Source organism: Phaenicophaeus curvirostris, chromosome 2, assembly GCF_032191515.1.
Source record: "Phaenicophaeus curvirostris isolate KB17595 chromosome 2, BPBGC_Pcur_1.0, whole genome shotgun sequence".
In the NCBI taxonomy this organism is placed as follows: Eukaryota; Metazoa; Chordata; class Aves; order Cuculiformes; family Cuculidae; genus Phaenicophaeus; species Phaenicophaeus curvirostris.
In genome coordinates, this window is record NC_091393.1 from 87506955 (window position 1) to 87524712 (window position 17758).

The following is a 17758-nucleotide window of genomic DNA, read 5'->3' on the forward strand; positions in this document are numbered from 1 at the left end:
AGGTTACTGCATTTAAGAACATCCCCTTTGGTGGTGTGTGTTTGTTCTTAACAAAGAAACAGACTATGAAGTACACAAAATTGTCTTTGTGACCATGTTATATATTGTTGGACAGATGTTTTTCCGTGTTTTAATTTTTTCTTCAATTCCTATCACTCTTTCAGGTGCAATTGCCATGGCCATGCTGATAATTGTGATTCAGCTATGAAACCATATAGATGCCTGTGCAACACGGAAAGTTATACAGAAGGAAATAATGTTAGTCTCTCCTTTATCTATGTCATCTATGAATAGCTTCAAAACTGGGGTTTTAGTTCTGGGAAGGGATGTGTGTTGTATGTGTTAGCTTTTATAGGCAAACTCTCCATAGCAGTCTTTGTATTAAAAAGCTCCCCTCCCTCCCACTCTGCCCTGAACCAAAAGCCATTTAATCAACTACTGTTAGGAGTGCTGTGTTCAGGGATTTGATTTCTTTTTAGAGGGTTATACTGCTTTCAAACATTACATGCAAACCTGAATTTACACTGTTGGCACCTAATAAAGATTATGCCTCTACCTCCTGTAGCAACTAGCAAATGATCTATAGATTGAAAAGATAATGAAGATGCACTGTTCACAGCAGGTGTGCTTCAGGTTTTCTTTGGGTTCTTTTGGTTTTAACTCTACAGTAGTTTTGGTCTGGTCCTATGGACTCCAGGCCTATTTAGTAGCTGGAGTGCAGTAGGCAAAGCCTTGGAGTTAATCTTCCAGTTTAGTTTCATTTGAAAGGGAATAGTTCAAATGGTCCAACACAGTTCTGTGATGCAAACCAAAGCAGAGCAGATGCAGAAAATTTGGAGATTTGCTTCAAAACAGCATGCGTAGTACAAGGTAATACACTGACATAGATATGCCTTCTGATGCTTGGAACATCTGTAGATGCTTGGGATCTGTAGATTGCAATCTCTGACTTGAGCTCACAGTGAGATCTTTTAATGCAGTTGTTTTAAGCGTGTCTAACATAGGAAGAGTTGAAACATTTTGGACTTGATTTTAAATATCTCTTGCATAGTTGAACACAGTTAAGAAAATACTGAGACATGTCCGTACATATTTGTTTGGAGGTTATTTTCTTGTGTGTCTTATTCATTATTTTTATCTAACTCTTGATGTGGGTAGTGGCTTTTTAAAACATTGAAAACTAAGCTTTGAAATTATTTATTTATTTAAGGACAGCCTGGAAATGTCAGTTTCCGGTACTTTTTACAGTCAAATATAACATTTGCTTACCTTCAAAATAATGTGTAGCAGCAACATTACAGTTCTAATAAGAGAACAACCTTAATATTATTGTTTACTGCTCTGAGTTTTTAGATAGTTGATAGTAAGGTTAAGTTTCTTGGAATTAATTAAAAGGCCCCGCTAAAAAAATCTAGATACACTCTAGAAAATACATTCCTTTCATTGCTTTGCTTTGCTCTGCTCTTCGTAACAGCATTTCTCAATAAAGTGGGATTTGGTGAAGCATAGTGTGTAGCTGAACCTTACCAAGGTGCAAAATTACAGTTTCCCTACTAGTTTTATAATTCTTGGCCATGGGAGAGCCAAAATAGAGATGTTTGGTATAAGTCATGGTCTTCTAGAGAAATACGTGAAGGAGAGCTTAGAGTAATGGGCAAGATTCTGTTGCTAGATTAATTATTTCTCTCAGAAAAAGGGAAAATGAGAAAGAAAAAGACAAGTAGTTGAGGTTGAGAAAGAAAGGCTTACATCAAAGGAATGAATCTCACAATCCTGTGAATGTTAGATTTCCATCATGAGTATGTATTTTATTCCTTATTTATTTATGCTTTTTGGAAATAGGCTTTCTGAAAATTAAGAAGGATTTATGGAATAGCAAAAGCAATAACAAAGGGGAAACTAATCTCACGTAAAAAAAACCCCAGTCACTCTATGCAAGATGTATTAGTCTGACTTTATGTTTGAGATTGCTCTAATGATCATGTGAAAGATCTTTGTAAAATTTCATAGGGGATCTAAATTTTCTATTATTTTAAGTTCAAGTGTAAAATATTTTGTCTAAAGATCTACAGAAATGTGAAGGTTTTAGATGGATCAAATTAGGAAAAAAATCAAAACTGACAATGTCCTTTTAATTAGAACACACATTGTGAAATGTTACTTTGTAGGGATTAATTATAAATATTTAATAAGTACTGGAAGTTCACCAAGCACTCTTGCAAGACTTATAGTACCTTTTGAAAATAAACCAAATACATTTTAATGATGTATCTGCCTTATCAGATATTTTCTGTCAATGTTAATGGGTTCTTCCAGCACGTGTCACATTTTTAATTTGGCACTTAAGCATTGTAACTATAATTGAAATGCTTGAATTAACTGTTTTCTTTCGGAGTAGACTAAGGATGTTGTTTAATTATTTTCCTCATTCTTTAATGACCATGTCAATATCTTCTAAATATGAAATAAAATACAAGTATTAATAAAATAGAATTGATATTTCCAGTTATATCACTAACTACTTTGAATTTTATCAAGGGTTTCCATAAAACCCAAACAGCTTAAAGGTATTGATTTTTTTACAAGGTAAACATTTAAAAGCAAAACTAAAATTTGTTCTGATTTTTTACTATTACTGGCATCGATAAAACTCTCTTATAGACACGCACTTATGTTTCTCAGGCTCCCACCTCAGTGAATTAGACATTTATTTATTTTTTTTATTATTCTGGATTTGGTGAAACATTTGACAAAACAGCTTTCCGAATATAAAAATCTTTTGGCATGAGTGGGCAAAGTTTTGAGAAGAAATTGCACTGTTAGCAGTCTTTTTTAAACTTTTGTCCTGTTACCATAACTGAGGGGGTATAAAAAAGTTTTTGGAGGTTATTTTTTTTAAATTTTGGACCAGAAATCAGAGATCCCTTGACAAGTTCTTAACATATGGCAGAGTGTGTCCTTGTCACATTTACACTTAATACCACTAAAATTACCATCTTGAATTTATTTGGCGTGTACATCTGGATAACTGGTTTGCAGCAAAGCAATACAAGAAACTAAAAATTCACTTGATTCATTACAAATGGAAATCTTAATTTCATTGTTTGCATCACCATGTTGTGAAATTTGACGTACCAAATGGATTTTAGTTTTTTTTCCACCGAGTTCTTTTTTGATGAAAAAATATGTTGCTATGAAATTTGAGATGATAGAAAGGAGTGCTTAAGAATGACTTGCAGATGTTGAGAGGCCAGAGTAGTAAAGAAGCAGAAATAAATCCTTACAGATCTTGCCTCTCATTTTATGAAAAAAATGTTCAGCTTCTTCATTTACAAGTTATTCTGTAAATGCCTTGTGTCCTACTTTGAGAAATAGCTCTGCCTTTCACAAATGGAAACTGAGGCACCAAGAGTACCATCTAGAGTTTGATAATATTTATATGCAAAGACATATAAACATATATACATGAGTAATAGTATGTTCAAAAACTTCGCATGATGTCACATGAAAAACTGGAAACAGCCCATGAAAATAAAAACAAAGAAGGTCAGCCTTACCATATAGCCTCAGAGACTCCTTTAAGTGGTCATGTAGAACTTAACAGAGAAAGGTGATGGCAAAATATACAGACATAATTGTAGAAATCATAATAGAAAATAGAATATAAATGCTTGAGAGGATAGGAATTGTAGTGAGATTGTGACTAGATACAGTATAGGCATCAGGTCTTCAGCGTTTTCCATGCAAATAATTAATGGTCTTAAATATCTGCTATCTGAAAACTGGGTATGGTATCGTTGATTTACCAAGAACTGGATAAATAAGGCTTTTTGTGTGGTTACAGAAGAATTTATCTAAATCTTAGTTAAAAGTCAATCTGTGTCTTCCTGTTACATATTGGAATTAATGATACATAATACCTGAGGAGCTGTAAATATTAAGGACAGTAAGTGATTTCTCACTTAATTACAAAGACTTGCAGCTTGCAGAACGAAACAAGCTAGCAAAAAAATGCTATTTTTGTTAATCTGTGTGATGTAATTTGTGTATCCAAAGAACAGACCTGGGAAGAAGCCGGTTATAGCAAAATATAAAAAAAAGGAAATAAAGCAGGCAGATGGTTGACTGGACTTTTAGGAAACAGCAAGTGGAAAGGCACCCAGTCCAGTAGTTTTACCTGCCTGAAAATTTTAGATAACTTTTGACATGTCTGTAGAAGTTATGGATTTGCCCATGGATCCATCCCTGGAACACTGGTGTAATTTCACAGTTCAAAGATCCAGGCTTCTGAAACAATTTGTGTTTGAGTATTGCTGAAATACTGAAAGAACTTGTTGCAGTCTCAAATACCTCATGATTTGTTGCACAGGTGATGATATGCCAAAGGAATTGTGAAGAGGTCATTATCCCTTATACATTTTGATCTGATGTTTGTAAGATTTACTTAGGAGGTAGGCAGATGGTAACCAACATTATGGTTGTCACTGTCACCTCTCAGAGACTGAGGAGGCTGTTGCAGTCTGCAAATAATTTCGGGGGCTTATCCACTCTGCAGGTTATTTATTTCATTTAATGTGAAAGGAAACTGAGACACAAATGGGCTGGTGCTTCACTGTTGTTGGAAGTGTCTGTTGTAAATCATGGTGAATCTCTATGATTTTTCACCTATTCCATATAAGTGCCCAAGGGGGTTTTTAAATTTTTTTACTGCACTAAAACTATTTAAAAAACCCCACCAAACACCATGTAATAACTTCTCCAGAAGAGTGAAATTAACTCTAAATACTTAGTAACAGTGGCTACAGCAACCTATAATGTTACAGGAAAAGGGAATGGAAACGCTTATTCCAAATAGTAGAAAGAAGGAAAAATAAACACGTGAGATCTCTTACAGTTTAATATCCTGAGAAAGTCTGAGCTTTGGCAGAACAGAATGCATGCCAAACTTCTTAGCTGCAAAACATACCTTCTCCCTCTCTCTTACTTTGCATAAGTCCTACAGAGCTGGAGTCTAAATAAGAGTTAGAAGGAGCAGATGTCTGATTTGAAAATAGCTTTGAATTTAATCTTGGAGAACTTAATTTACTGAGTGGCCTTATTGTCAGAATTCATGTGATTTTGCAGGACTAGCATGGCTTCAGGTAACTTCACAAAAAAAATACGGGTAAGTGAAAGAGGATTTGAGTGGAAATGCATCTTATGCTGCCTGACAACATCTGTGTTAGTGTTTGCGGTCTCAGTTGTGTCCCATTATTGGAATCTGGCATTAGAATCATAGATCTTATGTTCTTTGCCAGTCAGGTTATTTGTCACTCACTTTGCCATTGAACACAGCAGTAGTATCTTTTCTTAGAATGTTATTTGGCATGCGGTATTTGTAAACCATCTGTTACGTCTGTGCTTAATTTCAAAAATTATGTTGTGTCCTTTTAAGGTACCTGGAATGTTATGATGTAAGCCCATAAGAAACTCCTCTGTTGTATCTTCCTTATTTACTTACACTATTCTAGGTTTTGGGTTTTTTTTTCCCCCCTAATAAAACTTGTTTTTTGAGTTTAATTGCTCCTTGGTCTTTTGGGAGTTCACAAATGACAGACATGGTTCAAAACTCTGCTAACAGGTGGTCTTGATAGATAGTCAAATGCTGTAGTGAGGGTGCTGAGGAAAAGCCATGAGGAAATTAAGATGACTGTTTTCAGAGCAAGGCTTAGCTTCACTGGAGTGGGTATGCCTAGAAGCCATATTTATATGGCTAATGAAGCTAAATGGAGTGAAAGCATACTGTCCATTTGAGTACAGACTAGGATCTTATAGGAAGAAAAAAATAGCATGTGATGAACTATTCTAATATAATCAACACTATAAATAAACATAGTTGGTTAATACACATCATGGAGTTTTTCAAAGACAAAATACTATTTCAAAATGCATGAGAAGGTGGCATTCTAGTGTTGATATTACTTAAGTGAGTTTTTAACTCAAGTGAGTTTTTAACTCAATGACCTATGTATATTGTAGAAGCATATGTATAATGTAAGTATTATAGGTGTGTATATACACTAATTATTGCAACTGAACTTTGACAGGGGTGAGATGGGAACTCCTAAACAGGTTAGGAAAAGAAAAAAGGAAGAATAGATTCCACATGACACAACACAACATAACATAACAGGATGCCACCCAGAGGCAAGCTGTGGCATATTTTAAAAGTATTGGAGTAGAAAGTCCTAGTTGATCACAACTTACTGCAAGTCATGAAGTGTTGTTACCATTGCCTTCTGAAGTATTTCTTGGAATATTTGTTGACTGTTTCTTCAGAGGCATTGTCCTCAGTATTCTTAGGGACTAATAAGGGTCTTGGCACACAAATGCTTAGATAGAATCACTGATGATCTTTCTGTAAGCATGCTGGATTCAGGAATTTTGAGAAAGTTTTTCATAGTATTTTTTGTAAAAAAAATTAATCCTGAATTCATTACTGGAAATAAGTTTTTAATCATAATTTTAGACTAATGAAGTGGGCCAAGATGATCTAGGTATTTTGACTGTCTGGCTCCATTTAATGTTTCCTCAGAAAACTTTTTTTCACTGCAGATGATACTATATCTCAGAATGACATGTTTGGGTTTTTTTCCAAAGGGAAATCCATATATTTAACATCTTTTCTGAAGGGTCTAGGTATAACTGAGAATGAGGGCATCTGCTCATTTGTGAGTTTACTGTTATGAAGAAAGTCTTGTTTTGTCAAGAATTAACATTTTGGGTTTTTTAAATCTGCCACTGGAGACCTTGTTCAGGTTTGTAAAAAGATTTTTGAGAATTTGCCAACCATTTTACACGATAGTCACGAATTGAAACCTGGATCTCACAGTCCCTCGAAAATCTCAACAGCTATGCTTTGGACAAATGCAGTGTTCACATCTGGTGAATGAAAACCTGAGTTTTGCCACATGTACATCATCATGCTACCAGAAGTGAAGGTTGCACCACAGCAAGTCTAGAATTTGAATGCAATTCTTAACCTAACAAACTTAGTAGGATGAAGTAAGGTGTCCAGTGCGTGTTTTTAATACATAGAAATATGAAAACTACTGGAATAGTAATTGTATCAGTCATTGCCAACTTTTTTGGCAGGGCTTTTAAAAACTTTTGTCAAAGTTTTAAAACTCACAGAACAAGAGACATGACGCCCCATGATATGTAATCAGATGCCGTCTTATCCTTATGCCTCTCTTATCCTTTGTGCTTGTGTGTCATTTAAGAATAGGTACAGGTATAGGTGTGCGTAAGTAACTGATCTAAGATGAAATGTGAAATGAAATGATGAATGTGCTCAGCTTTTATGTGGCTGGTCATGCACAAACAGAAATTCGGGGATGGCAGGTTGGTAACTATTCCAGTACTCTTTTCCTTTCAAGGAGGATGTATTACTGTAGACATACTATGAGGAAGAAGGTGCATCAGTGGGATGATTTGACTGGGAGCTCAAGTTTCTTTCTTGTGCGGTTCAATGCTCTAATGAACATTTGTCTCCTGTTGCTGGTGCTGTGCAATGCTGATTTCCCTCAACCTAGGGACAAAGGGAGTGACTAGAGAGAGGAAAGATGCATGTGAATGAGGAAAGGATTTGAATATGGTTAAGCTATGTAACTTGTGTAACAGTTATGGTCAAAACGTTCCTCTTGGTGTACTTAAACTGGACTAGTTGCAATTAGGCAGTGACTCTTCTGATAAACAAAGATCAGAATTCAAGATCTAAAGTGAAGCCCTGCTAATTTTCCTCCTGAAACGGTATTCTTTCACAGTGGTGATATTATTTTTTTTGTTGTTTTGTTTTTAACAGATTGAAAAAGGTGGCTATTCTTACATTAGCTCTTACTGTTATTTTCATTTATTTAAGGTAAAGTTCAGCAGATAATTTTTGTGCTTTCAATTTCTCTCCCAAGTTGCTTTTGTTGTAAGTTGTGAGTGCTCCTCAGTTCTTCAGCTGTCTTAATCTTACATTTTCTAATTCAGTTTCTCATCTTACCCAAAGTTGATGCATTCCCAGCAACAGCTGTGAGTAAAACAGTTTAGAAATTTCAGTAGAGTTTGCTAATTTTGGTGTGTAGATGTTGTAGGGACACCTAAATAATTATAATAGTGCTTGGAACTGTAGACATGGAGAAAGATGAGGGCAATTCGGGAACTTAGGACATAAGAAGTTGCACAAATACTTTACAGAAGCAACTTATTTTGACATATTTAAATTCTTTTTGAAAGATTGGACCTCAAATTGCAATGCATCTTATTTCTTAGATCCAGCAAGGTACCGGTATTTTGGGAATGGACTTTCGATAATGCTAGTTGAATTAGAAAAATTCTTCAAAATAAACATCTCTCCAGTGGCAGCATGTACCATTCTGTGGGCCAATTTCATAAAACCTAGTTGGAATGTTTACCATAAAGATGATGTAATTGTGCGAAATGCTATCCATTCATTGACTTTAAGAAATCCAGTTTGGTTTTAGTTCTTGATGAACCAGTGGGCACAGTAAATTCTCTCCTTGAAGTTTTGTAGAGTCTGTTATGAACTGAAGATTATTCCAACTTCATATTCTTCACAAAGCTCTTAGAAGATACTATTGTGAGTTCATCCAAGTAAAAAATGAGCTTCTGAAGTACTCCCAAACTACTTAAAAATATTTTTACTGGTTTGGATTTAAGCTAATTAAAAGTTGAATATCATTAGTCTGTGTAGCTAATAAGTTTGAAAAGAATTGAAGAAAACAAGATAGATTATTTGTTTATTTAAAAAATGTACATGGTATCCAAATACTGCATTTGTGTCATATTTAAAATATAACTTGATGGAGTTGAATATGACTGGAGATTTGCATTTTGTTTGAATATTTTTCTCAGAAATTTCATGAGATAAATGCAGATTCAGAAATGCTTATACAATGTCACATATTCGGTCATAGCAGACCTTTTTTATGGCTCACAAGGTCAAATGGTAACTGTACAAACTACAGGTACTACAATACTACAAAGTAGAATAATGGGTATTAATTAAAATGCATCCAAATGGATGTGTTAGATGAATGTCTTCTGTCCTTCAAATAGTATTTGCACCGTATTACATCTTTAGAGGTCTGACTAAATCTGAATCTCAGGATATTACCTGGCGTTGAGTATCTAAATATTTATTCTTCTGCCTACCTTCCTATATTTTAATCTGTTTTTGAAAGTAACTTTAAAAGATTTTAAAAAAATAAGAGATGGCTTTGTCATTTCCCTTTATGCTTTCTCACTCAAACCCCCAATGTTTTTAATATTTAAATGAGAGAAAACACACAGGAAGAAATGTGAATATGTAGAGTATAATAATGTTTTTATAAGGTAAAGAAACAATGATTTTTTTTTTTTAATTTGTATTTCAGTGTAATCAGTGTTTGCCGTTGTACAATGACAAGCCTTTTCGTCCAGGTGACCAAGTTCATGCCTATAATTGCAAACCTTGCCAATGTTACAGCCATGCAGTAAGCTGCCACTATGACTTAGCAATAGACCCTTTTCCTCAGGAACACTACAGAGGCAGCGGTGGAGTGTGTGATAACTGTCAACACAACACAACGGGTAAGTCACATGAAAGAGAATGGGCTGGTTTTTTTACAGTCACTTTTTGGCTAGGTCTTATGTCAGATGAAATTAGTAATGCTCAGTGGCTGACGTTCCAATAACTTCTCATGTATATACATTTTTAAACTCTCCAGATAGTGTGGTAGTTAAAATTGTGTCAATACTCAAGCTACAGGAAAATAGCTAAAATTTGATCGAATCTCGCATAAAGTCTTCTGTACTAAACACATTCTAATGAATAATTAGAAAGTTTAGTTTCAAAGCTATTTTCATTGCATGTGCCAAAGCATTTAACTCCAGAAGGCTGTCTTTCTAATCAAACCAGTTTAACAGATAACATCTTAAAAATATTGTTGAATTTTGCTGTCATGTCAGTTTCTTGCTGGTTGAATAAAAGTTTCTATTCCATGTAATGAATCAAGGTTTTTATTCTGTGTAAGCAATATATTTGAATACTTTTGAAACCAATTCTACTTCAGATTTCTTGGCTTTCTTTAGTAAAGGGATAAAAGAAAAGTTTCAGGTTCAATGGTAATTTTTCCAAAAAATGTATAGGCATTTGCATGGCACAGCTTTTATATAAGTGTGGTATTATATAACAGATGGAAGTTTAATGGAGTAAAACATAGTTTGTAACAGGTTCATTGTTTCATATGCTCTGGATCACTAAATTGGCAGGTAGAGATGAAAGGTGCATTAAAATGGACGTCCTGAAAATTATAGAATTCTCTCAAAGGAATAGAGTCTTTAATTTTGAATTATACAGCTAATTTTAATGAATTGGAAGCCATAATGCATAACCTTTCTTTCATGCAGGACGGAATTGTGAGCTGTGCAAGGATTTCTATTACAGACAAGCAGGTGCAGATCTTTCAGCCATTGATGTTTGCAAATCCTGTGACTGTTATGCAACAGGCACCAAAAATAAAAGCCTCCTATGTGATAATGTAAGTAGACTCAATACAGAAAAATGACAAAACATTATAATCAGTTGGGTAGTCAGCAGTAAGATTTCACAAAGTGTATTTAGGTGGTAACTAGTTTATAAAAAATGCTTAAGTTCCGCCTTTTCAAAATGATAATTGACTAGCATCACAGACTGAATGCTGATAAAACACACAAAGCAATTTGAGATGTGCTGTTGATGAGTTCTTTGTCTAGATGAGCAACAGATGTGAAAAATACTGTATGAAGTTTCAGAAGTGAGTAGTAGTTTTGGAATACTAACGGGTACTTTTGCACTGAGTAATATTAAAACATCCGAGTTTGGAGTGTTTCTGAAGGTCTTGATACTGTCTTAAAATTACTAATAGGTTTTGAAAATTCAGGCAATAAGTTGAGCCTGAAACTGAAGTAAAATTAAGCTAGTTTTCCCTGTAATAAGGCAAAGATTGATCTCATTTTTAATTTATGAAGTCAATTTGAAAAAAAAAAAGAAACGTACAAAGTGATGCTGAAAAGAGAATGCCATCAGCTATGCTTTTTAAGCATATGAACATCATTGACATGCAAGACATATAGTCCAATAAGGGATCTATCTGCACCTTTAAAAACACACATGTCAAAGAAAAGTGAGAGAATTCACTGAAGTCTTGAAAAGATATTAAAGATATATTGTGGTTCATGTTCTATTCATGTAAGTCCTGTCCATTGCCAAAATCCAAATTTTGTTAGGATAAGGGAAGAAAGATCTTTGTCTGAAACAATTTTAAAGACGTCTTAATAGTTGAAGTTGTTCTACAGAGTATTGAAATAGGACTTTTTCTGCTTGTTGCCACGTTTCTCTTCTCTGCTCTTTTCCAAACTTTTCTTCATAAAACAGTCTTTAGCATTTTCCATGTGTCTCTTGCTATTGCATTTTATTTAACAGTGAGGTACTGTGTATCCTGTTTCATCCTTGGTTGTATAGTAGCCCAAATACAGGTCCGGTTTGACTTAGTGCACTGTCATAGGACTCATGCATTGATGCATATGCTGAATGATATGTAAATTTAGCACAAAGTGTTTCTTTAAAATAATGCCCTGTAGAACAAATAGAAACAAATTTATAAATTCCTGTCTTCTGAAGATTATACTTATTGCCAGCATTACAAAAATGAAAAAAAAACCCAACTTGTAAAATACAAGTATCATGTTAGGGTTCTTTTTTAAGGAATAGGAAAAATGAAAGCAAATACTGGTTTGTGTGCCCATGGTTTGTGGTGAAATTTTAACCTAAACCAACTTAGATGTGATTAATAATTAGAGGAAAAGTAATTTAGAGAAGTCCCTGCTTTATACAGAAATATACAAGAATGTTGATGATGCTTGACTATGGAAGTATGAATGGGGAGATAAAAAAGGAAAAATGGGAGAAACTGCATTGCTTTATAAAACACCAATTGACTGCTGCAGAGCAGGGACAAATTATTGAGGCATTAAAAAATAGATTAATAAGGCTGTGGACTAAAGGCTGAAATTAATTACGTGAAAGAGGAAGGCGTTGTTGAAAGAAGTGTTTCCAAATCTGACCTGTGGAAGATGGAATTGTAAGGAATAAGGAGCCTATTAATGAAAATTAATTTTCACATCACTATAATAATTTTCAAGGAAATATACCAAAAATGGGACAGAATGCACTTTTGCTGCGTATCTTACCATTTCTGCAGTTCATCAAGATTTTTTCTTTCTGCAAAGTTCCAGTTGTGTCACCAAATTCCATGAGGGAGAGTTTCAAAATGAATTAATTCAATCACAAATTATCTAATGAGTCACACAGAAAGAATAGTTGCTCATTGTAATGCAGATAGTTCACAGCTTACTGTAAGATGGTTACTCCCATCTTAGTTCTTTGGACTGATCATGAGAACTTTCCCTGTTCTATTCACTTGTTTCACTCTACTCTTGGTGAGAAATACGTGTAGATGTGTAGCGTTTTGCATGGGTTCTTAGTTCTCATATATCTGCAGATCTTGCTCACTTATAGATCAGTGTGTGATTTCATTTAAATTTTAAAGTGCAAACTAACATTAAAGACTTCAAAATTATAACTTGATGGCTTATAGTAATGATTGGGGTTATAGAGGAGTGGTGAGCAGTTCATTAGCAGAGAGAGGTCTTCCCTGGAGACTGGTGGGTACAATAGAGAGACTTATCATAGAATAGCTTGGGTTAGAAAGGACCTCAAAGATCATCCAGTTACAACCCTTTGCCATGAGTAGGAACACCTCCTGCTAGATTAGACTGCACAAGGCCCCATCCAGCCTGGCCTTGAACACTTCCAGGGAGGGGTCATCCACAACTTCCCTGGACAACCTGTTCCAGTGTCTCACCACCCTCATCATGAAGAATCTTGATCTGGGCATCGAGCCATTGACCACTACATTCTGAACTGACCATACAACCAATTCCTTATCCACTGAACACTCTACCCATCAAATCCATGTCTCTTCTATTTAGAGAAGGATGTTGTGGAGGACTGTGTCTAAGGGTTTACAGAAGTCTGGGTAGATGACATCTGTTGCTTCTCCTGTGTTCACTGATGTGGTTACCCCATCATAGAAAGCCTCTAGGTTGGTCAGGCAGAACTTGCCCTTGGTGAAGCCATGCTGGCTGTCTCAAATCATCTCCCCATTCCGCGTATGCTTTAGCATAGCTTCAAGGAAGCTCAGTTCCATGATCTTCCCAGGTACTAAGGTGGGTCTGATGGGTGAGTAGTTCCCAGGGTCATCTTTTCTACCCTTTTTAAGAATGAACACAAAGTTACGCTTCCTCCAATCACTACAGCTGAGTCCAATGGGATGAGGTTTAACAAGGCCAAATGCCGGGTCCTGCACTTGGGGCACAACAACCCTTCGCAGTGCTACAGACTAGGAGAAGTCTGGCTTGAGAGCTGCCTGGAGGAGAAAGACCTGGGGGTGTTGGTTGACAGCCGACTGAACATGAGCCAGCAGTGTGCCCAGGTGGCCAAGAAGGCCAGTGGCATCTTGTCTTGTATCAGAAATGGCGTGACCAGCAGGTCCAGGGAGGTTATTCTCCCTCTGTACTCGGCACTGGTGAGACCGCTCCTCGAATCCTGTGTTCAGTTCTAGGCTCCTCACCGCAAGAAGGACGTTGAGGCTCTGGAGCGAGTCCAGAGAAGAGCGACAAAGCTGGTGAAGGGGCTGGAGAACAGGCTTTATGAGGAATGGCTGAGAGAGCTGGGGTTGTTTAGCCTGAAGAAGAGGAGGCTGAGGGGAGACCTCACTGCTCTCTATAACTACCTGAAAGGAGGTTGTAGAGAGGAGGGTGCTGGCCTCTTCTCCCAAGTGACAGGGGACAGGACAAGAGGGAATGGCCTCAAGCTCCGCCAAGGAAGGTTTAGGCTGAATGTTAGAAAAAAAAAATTTACAGAAAGGGTGATTGGGCACTGGAACAGGCTACCCAGGGAGGTGGTTGAGTCCCCTTCCCTGGAGGTGTTTAAGGCACAGGTGGACGATGTGCTAAGGGGCATGGTTTAGTGTTTGATAGGAATGGTTGGACTCGATGATCCGGTGGGTCTCTTCCAACCTGGTGATTCTATGATAGAGAATTCCTCGTATCTGCCACAACTTTTCAAACATACTTTCTGCGGTCTGATAAAATTTGTCCGGTTCATTGCTGGTTATTGATAACGGACTAGTGTAGAAATTATACACATTGATTGCATCTTCCTTGTGATCATATTTCCCAAATATTTCAAACAATCAGAAAGTCCAGGTGAATTATTTGAGTTGCATGGGTTTTATGAAAGAAGAATTGTCTGCCTTCTTCCCTTCTCCTTAACCATTCACACATGAGAAAATTCTGCCAGAATACCACTCGTGATCATTCTTGCTCTATATAGAGAGCTGAAGATTAATTTCTTCTGGCCTTTATACCACAATCCTTGACTCATTTTCATATGCAGCTTTTTACCCAGACTGCTCTACAAATGCTTACATATTCAATCAGGCACAGCACTTTGTAGTCCTTTCATGAATCTGTTATAATATGCCATATATAATGGCATGAAGAAAGCATTCTTTTCCAGGCCATTTGTTTTTAGGCAAAGCTGATAGTGCTGCTATTGCTTTTACCTAGTTCTTGGGAGTACCATTCTGGTCTCAGTGAATTTAGACATCTTTCTTTACTTAACATGCAAATAAATATGGATCATATCCTTATTGGTGAAAAGAAGTTGTACTTTCCAACAGAAGATATTGTTCATAGTTGCAAAGACTTAATTGCCTTCTGTCAAGGTGGCAACTGTATTGTCTCATGTTGCAAGAAAATTCTTTCTAAGGCATGAAGATGAATAAAATGTTACCCTTTCCTCTGAGGAGTCAAATGAAAACATATATTCCAGTGCTACCAAGTAAGACTTTAAACAGGCTTCAGTTTTTGCCTTTCTGCACACTCCCTAAGTATTGCTCTTTTGAATGTCTTCATTTTTCCCTTGGAATTTTTTTTTTTTTTTTTTTATACACAATGGAAAAAGGCTAGCTAATATCTGCATATTTTAAACCAGAGCAGAATCTTCATTTCTCATAAGACTTGAGTAATTCATAGAGGAATGCTCATTCTTATTTTAGATCATTCTCATTTTTTTCACCTGCAGAGTTTTCAACCCATTTATTGCAATTGACAATAAATAAATAACTGGAATGTGTTTTACAAGGGAAAGAATGTAGGTAAAGCAGTTAATTAAGAACATTTTAGTCAACAGACAACAGATCTGTCAAACAGAATAAAGAAAATAAAGGATGCAAACATGTCAATAAAAAGCTTATGTGCATAGTGGAATCCATAAAAAATCAAGTTATGAAACACTGTGTTTATTCTGAATCTTGATATTTACCTTCATGGAAAACCTTTAATCTTATTGCTAAAACAAAGGAAAATGAGCCTTTTACATTAAATAATTCTAGGCTTCATTTCTGGTGGATTTTGTACCATGGAAATGCTGGTTTTCTGTGATAGTTTGTCAGGTAATTTTTGGGATTTAGTCCACTCCTGCCCTTTGGAGCATGAACACCTCATTTTACATTTTAAGCACAAGGAGTCAAAAGCTACTGACACTCCAAAGTCATCATATATGATAAAAAGAAGACATAGCAGGGGAGTGAAATGGATCTTCATTATTGCTACTTATTCAATTTTTAGTTCCTAGAGCTGACATACTGAGAATACTCTGAGGTATTTGGTGGTCCGACCATCAACCTATGTGTGTGAGCAAGCACTTCTTACAGTCTTCATTTCCTAAACTGAAGAAAATGAAAAGACCTCAACCTTCCTGCTCACCCCTCCCAATTCCTGAGACAGTAGTCAAGTGGATGCTCGGGTCTTTGCCGGATTTGTTTCAAGTAAGAAGGTAGCGAGAAGTGTTTAACTAGCATTTATATGAATAAGATTGAGGTTAGTACCAATCAATTGTAAAGCTAGCAATGGCAGGATGAACTGAAATAATTTCATGCAGGAACTAATTATACCTATGGGTCTTGAAATGTAAGTTTTAGGGTATTGTCAGCTGTTCAAGGGAAGGTGCTTCTGTCCTGGTAGAGAGTAAATAACTGAAATGAGTCATGATTCAGACAAACACAAAAGTTTTTTTTGTCATGCGTTCTGGCCTTCAAAGCCAGAAGTTAACTTTGGTTCAAAAAAAACCCCCCAAACCCTAGAAAGTGTCAGCTTTAGTTTTTTATTTAGTGACACCAACCCACATCTATTTATTCTCCAGAATTGAAGAGACTTTTAGATTGCATTTCTGGCAGTTTCTTCTAGTACAAACACCAAACAATAGCTACTTGAAATTACAGAGAGAACCATGGAGAAGAAGATGGTTTTAACTTTCAGAAAAGCTTAAGCCAGGAATTTTTTTTCTGCAAATTTGTTTTTATACTTTATGAATACATATGGTCAACAAGATTTTAAATAGTCAGAAGATATATTTCTGAGATTATGATATGTACGTGTTGAATATGTACTAGATGAGTGCTACGGCTAAATAGTTTGCAGTAACCTAAACAATATTTAAGACAATTCTTTGGGTATGTCACCCTTTGACCTCGGTATTTAAATCTCTTCTTAATTCCTCGTATCAGTTTAGTGACTGGATGTTGGCATTGTTCCTGGACAGGCTCCTCTTTGAAACTGTGGTTCTAGATGTGATGAGTTAAAGTGTTCCCCAATGAAAGAGTGGTATCACTACAGTCTAAAGCAGTGTGAACTGCTCATTATTTCTAAAATTCCAAAATCTTGAGTGGTTGCCTTCCTAGTTAAAGACAATGATGTGGTAGCTGTGATTTGTGCAGGAGGAAATATCTTTCATACTTTTTATAACTGTTTTCATTCAAAGATATGGGACTAATGTGTATTTCATACGTAAATTATAAATGACACAAGGGATATATACTAACTCAGCATCAATGATTTTCTGTATCAGATAACAATTGTAATTATGAGGTCCCTAGATACACCACCACCACGTGGTAGTAATGCTCGACTAGACTCATTTTTATAGTGAGCAATCTAGACAGATATTTTCCATAAGTGATTTAGTACCAAGATGATCACATTAATAGACAGGCTGTTTCTGTCTGTTTACAGTTTGGGTCAGAACCAGACTTGTCAGGCATAAGCAACAGGAGAACAGATTGCTTTCTTTTATTCTATAATCAGCATAATTAAACTCTATTTCTTTAAATGACAGATAGCACTTGGATGAGTGGGAGGAGGGGTAGGTTCAGTAATATTGCCAGTGCACAACTGGCAAAATCCTGGTTAATAAAAGTCTTTAAATACTGTTACCAGTACTCTCAGTTATACTGTTGTTTCCAGAGTAAGCTAGATTTGCAGAAATGAAATTAATAATGGCAATCATAACGACCACTTTGCTTCATAATTCACTTAGATTTTTATGTGGTCATAGGAATGGTTTGTTCTACCCATTTCAGTGTAGTTTCCATGTTATAAACTGTGGTAGACCTATTTCTGCAGCATCATAAACATTTATCAGTTTGTACAGCTTCTTTGTAACAGTATCCATTACGAAGTCTTTCACAGTGCTTCTGGAATATTTTGAGGCTTTTTTTGTCTGTACAGAGAAATTAAAGATATTAATTATTTTTATTTATTTCCCATTTTTAAGATATTTCCCCAA

General features: G+C 35.9%; 1 protein-coding gene across 2 annotated transcripts in view; it reads left to right on the plus strand.

The window, feature by feature from the left end:
- Window positions 1-17758, plus strand: part of LOC138718343 (usherin-like) — a 156140-nt gene that overhangs the window by 45098 nt on the left and 93284 nt on the right. For both annotated transcript variants that reach the window (XM_069852768.1, XM_069852769.1), the window contains exons 9-11: window positions 165-258; window positions 9423-9618; window positions 10438-10568. In XM_069852768.1, the coding sequence (XP_069708869.1) occupies window positions 165-258; window positions 9423-9618; window positions 10438-10568 (421 nt within the window). The remainder of the gene's footprint in view (window positions 1-164; window positions 259-9422; window positions 9619-10437; window positions 10569-17758) is intronic.